The 8,222-nt window shown below is 56.9% G+C and overlaps 1 protein-coding gene across 1 annotated transcript; it reads right to left on the bottom strand.

Moving 5' to 3' along the window:
* Positions 1–257: 257 nt before the first annotated feature.
* On the bottom strand, positions 258–7,499 carry C14H16orf86 (chromosome 14 C16orf86 homolog). Its single transcript, XM_050922462.1, has 5 exons — positions 7,383–7,499; positions 6,292–6,449; positions 4,159–4,340; positions 1,200–1,370; positions 258–403 (listed from the first exon to the last, which is right to left on the bottom strand). The coding sequence occupies exons 1-5, from the start codon at positions 7,497–7,499 to the stop codon at positions 258–260; spliced, it is 774 nt and encodes a 257-aa protein (XP_050778419.1).
* Between the last annotated feature and the right edge of the window lie 723 nt (positions 7,500–8,222).

Raw genomic sequence — 8,222 nt, forward strand, 5'->3', positions numbered from 1 at the left:
GTTTTAAAGTCTCCCTTTATTTCATGAATGAGTGAGAAAGGCACAAAGGTTAATGCACCTCCCAGCCATGATGAGCAGTGTCTGGGAGATGCAGTCGCTCATTATGAAGACAATGGCTTTTACCAGGACCGCCCGGCAAAAGGCCAGGCTATCTGAAGGGTTCACTGTAGAGTTTTAAGAAGGCAGAAAGTCAACATGCTCTGTCCCAGGTTTCTTTTATGCTAAACGGACAAGGCAGGAAATGGAAATCGGAGTGATTATTTATACTGTGGTGAGAGCGGTGGCACCAAGTGAGCTGCACAGACACTTAGCATCTTGTCGATGTCGACTTGCATTGACTTGTCGACCTCTGCCTGGGGTGGAGTTCCTGGGGAGCAACTTTCTGCATTATCACTTTTCGCTCCTGAAATGGAGATGCAAGACAGGTGGGTGTCTGAGCTTACCTCCCGGGGCAGAAATGGGTAGGACGAATATGTTTTGGAAGACGAATACCAGCTGGTGACTATTTCAGATGGGAACTGAAGGGGCTGCTCTGCTGGGAGAGCTTCTAGTCTGTCTATCTAGGCCCTCTAGAATCTATGGTAAAAGACAGGCTGCTGTCAAATGGGGTGTAGTGGACCAGGTGGGTCCAGCTTATCTGGAACAGCTACAGCTGTAAATGGAACAAAAGTGTCAGGATCACTTCACAGGATCACAAGGAGCTGTGGCCTCTCCGGGGCAGGTCCCGTGCCAGAGCTCGTGCTGCCATTTGAGTGTCACACAACTTCTCCGGATGTAAGTGGGGCCCAGATTAATTCCTGCCCCTGCCCAAACCCACTGCTCCCCCAGCTCCTGGAGCGCTGAGGCTGAAGGCTACTGGAGAGCGAGGAGGGAAAAGCTGGGTCAGGTGGTCTGGCCCTGGCTTAGCAGGATCAGGTTTCTCTAAAGGTCAGAGTGAGTTCTGCCAGTGCTATTCGACTGGGGCCGTCCTCAGCCGCCTAAGGGGGCAGATGTTTCGAAGTGCTGTGCCCCCAAACCCAAGGGAGGAACCTGCCTGTGGAAAAGTGGTGGTAACCCCCCCCTTGCTCTCCACAGGACACAGCTGGGCTGCCCCTGAAGGAACAGCATGAGCCCCTCATTCTTTAACCCCCTTCTTGCCTCATCCCACGTGTCCCTGGCCAGAAGCCACCCTACCTTGGAGCAAACTCCTTCCCTGTTACCTGCTTGGTGAGACCCCTCTGCCTCCTCAATGTTTGCCTTGTCTGGGGCTCCAGCAGCCTCCCCCAATGCAGCTGTCTCTGTTGTGTCGCTCTCGTCCTCCGAAGGGCTGTTCATCTCCGGGTTGTCGTAATTTATGTACTGGTATAAGGGTCGCAGGCGCTGTGGTCTCCCTAGGGCAGTGATACCACCACCGCTGTAACACTGAATACTCCACACCCCCGCCTCCCAGACCGGGCCTTCAGGGCGCCTTCCCAATGGGCTGCAACAAAGCCTCGTGGCCTCAGGAAAGAGCATGATTCCTGGGCTACAGAGGGGGAAACTGAGGCACAAGGATGGGACTTGCCCAAGACCACTCTTGCGAAGGAGGTTGGTTCTGTGGCAAAGGCTCCAGCCTCGGATTTGGTGCAGTTCCTGGCTCTGCTGCAGACTGGCCGGGTGCCCTGAGGCAAGTCCGTTGGTTCCCCCCTGTGCACTGGGGATACCAACCCTTCCATCCCCTCCTTTGGTCTGTCGTTACTCTGTGGTGGGCCAGTCTCCCTCTGTGCCTGGGAAGAGCCTGGGGCAATGGAGCCCCACTCTCTCACACAGCCTGGGGGTGCTATCACCATAAGGAGAAGCTAGAGTGGGTCTGGCAGTGAGGGAGCCTCCCCTGGCTGAATACTCATTGGGGGCCAGCCCCGGGAAAGGCAGCAGGGCTCTTGGAGCATGGTTGCCCTGGGGGTCCAACTCTTGGCCATTATCTTTGAAAACTCATGGCGATCGGGGGAGGTCCCGGAGGACTGGAAAAAGGCTACTGTAGTGCCCATCTTTAAAAAAGGGAAGGAGGAGGATCCGGGGAACTACAGGTCAGTCAGCCTCACCTCAGTCCCTGGAAAACTCATGGAGCAGGTCCTCAAGGAATCAATTCTGAAGCACTTAGAGGAGAGGAAAGTGATCAGGAACAGTCAGCATGGATTCACCCAGGGCAAGTCATGCCTGACTAACCTAATTGCCTTCTATGAGGAGATAACTGGCTCTGTGGATGAGAGGAAAGCAGTGGATGTGTTTTTCCTTGACTTTCACAAAGCTTTTGATACGGTCTCCCACAGTATTCTTGTTGGCAACTTAAAGAAGTATGGGCTGGATGAATGGACTATAAGATGGATAGAAAGCTGGCTAGATCGTCAGGCTCAACGGATAGCGATCAATGGCTCCATGTCTAGTTGGCAGCTGGTTTCAAGCGGAGTGCCCCAAGGGTCGGTCCTGGGGCCGGTTTTGTTCAATATCTTCATTAATGATCTGGAGGATGGCGTGGATTGCACCCTCAGCAAGTTTGCAGATGACACTAAACTGGGAGGAGTGGTAGATACGCTGGAGGGTAGGCATAGGATACAGAGGGACCTAGACAAATAAGAGGATTTGAGCCAAAAGAAATCGGATGAGGTTCAACAAGGATAAGTGCAGAGTCCTGTACTTAGGACGGAAGAATCCCATGCACTGCTACAGACTAGGGACCGAGTGGCTAGGCAGCAGTTCTGCAGAAAAGGACCTAGGAGTTACAGTGGACGAAAAGCTGGATATGAGTCGGCGGTGTGCCCTTGTTGCCAAGAAGGCTAACGGCATTTAGGGCTGTATAAGTAGGGGCATTGCCAGCAGATTGAGGGACATGATCATTCCTCTCTATTGAGCATTGGTGAGGCCTCATCTGGAGTACTGTGTCCAATTTTGGAGAGTCCAGCAGAGGGCAAGGAGAGGCTGAGGGAACTGGGATGAATTAGTCTGCAAAAGAGAAGAATGAGGGGGGATTTGATAGCTGCTTTCAACTACCTGAAAAGGGGTTCCAAAGAGGATGGATCTAGACTGTTCTCAGTGGTGGCTGATGACAGAACAAGGAGCAATGGTCTCAAGTTGCAGTGGGGGAGGTTTAGGTTGGATATTAGGAAACACTATTTCACTAGGAGGGTGGTGAAGCACTGGAATGGGTCACCTAGGGAGGTGGTGGAATCTCCTTCCTTAGAGGTTTTTAAGGTCCGGCTTGACAAAGCCCTGGCTGGGATGATTTAGTTGGGGTTGGTCCTGCTTTGAGCAGGGGGTGGGATTAGATACCTCCTGAGGTCCCTTCCAACCCTGATATTCTGTGACTCTGGGCTGGAGGAGCACGGAGCTGGTGGTGATGGAAGAACACCCGGGAGGAGGGGGAGTCGAATCTGGCATTGAGGCTCGGCCCTCAGCACCTTAGGGGGGGCCTCCTTGCATCTATTTGGGGAGAGGCAGGACTCGCCCACTCTGTACAATGGGGTCTGTGGGGAGGAGGAAGCAGACCGGGCCCAGCTCAGTGAGCAGGGCTGCTCCTTAGACCTGAGGCCAAGACTGGCTGGTGGAGGATGTGTCAGGCGCGCACACAGCCTGATCCTGTAATGGAACCACAGCCTGGAGCCTTCACCTGTCTGTCCCCAAACCACAGGTCTCTGCTTCCTGAGCTACAGGAGATCCCCTTTAGCTAGTAGCACTAGCAGGGCCGTTATCTTCTCTGGGGGCCAACCGAGCGGGGTCTAAGCCAGCCAGGGGCGGCCATAGACATTTCGCTGCCCCAAGCACAGCGTCCTGCCGTGGGGGGCGCTCTGCCGGTTGCCGGTCCCGCGGCTCCGCCGAAGCACGCCTGTGGGAGGTCCACCAAAGCCGCGGGACCAGAGGACCCTCCGCAGGCACGCCGCCAAAGGCTGCCTGCCTGCCGCCCTCCCGGCAACCAGCAGAGCACCCCCCGCAGCATGCCACTCCAAGCATGCGCTTGGCGTGCTGGGGCCTGGAGCCGCCCCTGAAGCCAGCCCACCATACTGCCAGAGCCAGCCCCACAAAGGCGCAGTCCTGCACTGAGAAGCAGGAGCCTGCTGCCTCCCGCAGGCACAGAGAACGGCGAGCGCTTTCCTCACGCCAGGAAGGGGCAGCGCTGGCCTGTTGTGCCGCGTCGTGTGCACTTACTGTCCGTGCGCAGCGTGTCCGGGGGCAGAGCCGCTGCTGGGCTGGCTGTGAGGTCTGACGAGCTTTTCCTTTTCTTGGCTTTCTTGTGCTGCCTGGTAGAGAGGGGACTGTCCACCTCCCCCGCCTTGGGAGGAAGCTTCCTGAAGTCGGTGTGCTGGAAAACGTGTACTGCAGAATCAGCCCTGTGGGGCAGAACCAGAGCCAAGGGGACGGTGGGTTTGAGCTGCTGGGCAGAGGGACAGGGTCCCCTGGCAGGGAAGAAGTGTCCCCTGCCTCCCACACAACCTGCACCAGTGCCAGGAAACTTCCAGGGAATTAGCTTATGCTGTTTTGACTCCTTTCTGCCCTCCGTCAGGCCGGGAGAGCATTTCCCAGGGGGCGTGGGCCATTCTGCTCCTGCTGGAAGCTCAAGGCATCACAGCTTGAAATGCCCTGTCCCTCTGGTGTGCCCCACTCCTTGATGGAGATGGGGAGGTAGGACCACGCCCCTTGTGCAGATGGGGAAAGTGAGGCAAAGAGCGGGACAGTGATTTATCTGAGGTTGCTCCCAGCGTCAGTGGCAGAGTCGGGAAAAGGGAACCCAGGAATCCCAGTCCCAGTCCCCTCTGACCTAACTGTGAGAGACCAGTTTATCAATGAACCCAAACTTTGCGCTGGCTTTGGATCGTAGGAGAGGGTCAGGGCGGAGCTGCATTTTAGCCAGAAACCCTGGTGCTGCTGCCTCCCATAGCCTTGGTGCACCTCTCCAGAAGGGCTGGCATGTTCCGCTGCCTCTGGTGGGCTAGCCTCTGCCCTCGCCTCTGGCGTGGTGGGAGAGGCTTCACGAGGCACGCTGCCGCCTGCGTGGCATTGCTGAAGCTGGTCACGGTTAGCTGCCAGGCTGCAGTGCAGCTGAATCATACTCTGGACACTGGAGTTACCGTGACATGGTCCCAGCAGGGATACTGGTTAGTAGAACCTGTTCTGGGTCCATTTCCTGACGTGGCATTCCTGGGCCTGAAGCTGGCATTATTCCATATGGCTGGGTTCGCAGAACAGCCACAGGCGCTGAGCCAGCTTCCCCTGCCGTGCCCAGCCAATGTGCCGCGGGCCCACTCAGAGGGGAGCCCCTCTAAGGCAGCTCAGTCTCTGCTCCTGGCCCCGCTGCTGGGTGCCCGCTGTGGTGGGTACTGGCCACCAGTCGTGCTGGCTCATGTCAGAAAGGCCACTCAGCAGCCATCAGTGGGTCCTGGCTTTGGGTCAATACTGACCTGGGCTGGGTTGGACCCTCTGTTTCTGAGACAAGTGTTCAGGCCCCCGTGTGACCCAGTGTCCATATGCCATTGCGCTAAAGACAACAAACTTCCCCAGTTGTCCCTCCATCCCTCGTGCCACCAGGCCTGAACGAATGGTGCCATCAGGGGAATGGCTGGGACATGCCAGGCTGGCCCATGACCATCTCATCCTCCGTCCCAGCCCAGTTTGGAGGCTCTTCCATGTTGAGAGGTGGCAAACCCCGTAGGGGATGTGCATGTGCAAAGCCCATCCACAGGTCCAGCAGCCTCTCTGAGCCAGGGTCGTCAGAGCCCGGTGCACAGGGCTGGTGCAGAATGCAGACAGCCCCAGAACAGGGCAAGTCAGGGCCTTCCAGCCCCTGCAGGATCCCCAGAAGGGCCCGTTTGGGGCCCAACAGCCTCCCTTTCCCCCCAAAAGAGGAACAGTAGCAGCTGGGAGGAGCCTTCACAACCTCACATCTTCATTCACTCAGCTCCAACGCCCTGTTGCTGCATCACCTTTGGGTGCTGGTGCCTCCTGCTCTGTCCCCTCCCCTCTCACTCTGGCCTCTGTGATTCTCACCTCCTCTCTCCCGCCATGCCCATTCCCTGCCCAACTTCAACCCCAGGGCCAAGCGACTTCATTCTCACCAGATCACAGGTCTGAGGCAGTGCATAACCAGGCCAGGCACTGGGACGCCATGTGCTGGCCCCTGCCCCAAGCCCTTTGTGTGTGAGTTGGGGCCCTGATCCCAGCCTCTGCCTCTGCTCTTTGCAGGCGGTGAGCTCGTGGGAGACGGACTGGGCCCGGCACAATGGAGGATGATCCCACTGCAGTTTGATGCTAGTAATATAGACCCCAGGGGACCCTCCAACCTACTTTGCTGCCTTTGCTTTAAAGCCGGAGGTCAGCAGCCACGCCTGGAGCACGGAGACAGATCGCAGGGGTTTCAGCTCCGGAAAGAGCTCTTTGTGCTTCTGACCCTCTTCGTCGTACAGCTTGGGGTTCACGACCACTCCTTGCCCATCCTCGTCCCACTGGGGAGGAAGATGAAAAGTTACGCTCCCCCAAGCAGTAAGATGAAAGCAATGCTTCTGGAAGGCTGCAGTGCCTGGCACAGACGCCAGCTCTCAGCCCAGCCCCGCGACAGCCCAGTCTGTGCTGCTCCTCTCTGGTCTTGGAGGGGAATCTGAGCTTTGCAGTGAACAAGTTGCCAGGAGATTTCTGGACTGTGAAATGCTTAAGCTACGTTTAAAACCCATCTGCATAAGTGATCAGGCATCCATGGACCTGTGCTGCGGTACAGAGCCAGCCCCCACCAGGCCATGGACTGGCTAGCAAGAGGACCTGGATGGCAGCTGGAGGCCTGTGTGTTGCAGCTCGGAGCCTGTGGTGTGAGACATATGTAACTTTAGGATAAAATAATGTCATGGTAGGATGCCAGGGCTCTGTGCTGCTATTAGACAAACAGCACGGGAGTGAGACTGCTGCTGAACAGCAAGGCTGCGCAGCCAGCTACCGAGGCAGGACAGTGCGAGGGAGGCAGGTCAGCTGTAACTATCAAAGCCCCCCTTGCAGTGGGAACCCTGGCCAGGGCCTCTGGGACAGGAAGGTGTCAAAGCAGACAGGAGAAATGTGAGCCCCAAATTTTTCACACAAATGAACCGGAAACTTTGAAAATCATCTTTTGGGGGGCCACTTGTTAAATCCCTTGCGAGGGTGATGTGGAAGTGTAACGGAACTGGTAGGTTGCCTTTCCGGGACACAGCCCCTTCCCCGGGGAGTCAAGCCAGCTCCCATTGGGCCTGGCCTTGTCTCAGCCCCACATCGCGGCTGGAGAAGACGCATTCCCTGCTCCCCATGCACCTGGCCGGATCCCCTTGTGAACACGCCTGCTCCAGGCAGCCGCAGCTCTGCGAGCGCGCCCGTCCCATGACAGTTCACATTCTAAACGCACGATTGTTCTTTACCTCCAGCGCCTTGATGGTTGGATTGTCCAGTGCGGCTGCCAACTGGGAGAGGAAGCGTCCAGGCATGGCCTTCCCCCCAGGCCTCTTCTCACTTGGACTCCTTGCTGCAGTGGCCATCGCCTGAGGACAGGGCAATCAGTGACATCAGATACTAGTGCCTCTGGGCTTTGATCTGCTGTCTGATAATGATGCTTAGCCCTAGATAACTGAACACTTCAGGCAGGGGTCTTTCATTAGCCCCCCAGTCTAGGGGCAGGGAGGTCAAGCTTGTTGCCACCCTGTGCCCCCTCACAAGACCCTGTTACAGCTAGCACAGCTGAGTCGTGGCCCCCCAGCAGCATCTTTCACAGCACAACTGAGTACAGGCTGTGTTTGGGCATCTAGCAGCCAGGCCAGCCAGCTGTATTGGAGTGAACTATGAGAAAAGTGGGGCAACTCTCCCATAATGCTTCAGCAGGGGAGAGGGTGCCCAGAAGACACGCACCCAGAGCAGTGCACGCTGGGATGTCACAGCACTGGGAGGAATGGCTGACACCCCGGTTGCACAGATGCAGCGAGGGGGGGCATTCCTCATGGCAAAGATCACCAGGGAACCAAGCCTGCGGCAGCCTAGGCTGCTGGCAAGGGCATAGCTGCCGTCACTGAGCACAAGCCATGTTCAGAGCTGAGCAGGCCCTAGGCCGTTTCCAAACTCAGCTAAGAGCTGCATGTGGACAAGTGCCCAGTCTCCTGCCACAGATAACAACTGGCAGTGGGGCCAAGGGCTTGGATTCTCAGTTCCACCAAGATCCCTTTATATCTCGTGGGCAGCGTCAAGGGGCCGCAGAGTGGGTGTCGGTT

Source organism: Gopherus flavomarginatus, chromosome 14 (genome assembly GCF_025201925.1).
Source record: "Gopherus flavomarginatus isolate rGopFla2 chromosome 14, rGopFla2.mat.asm, whole genome shotgun sequence".
NCBI classification, from domain to species: Eukaryota; Metazoa; Chordata; order Testudines; family Testudinidae; genus Gopherus; species Gopherus flavomarginatus.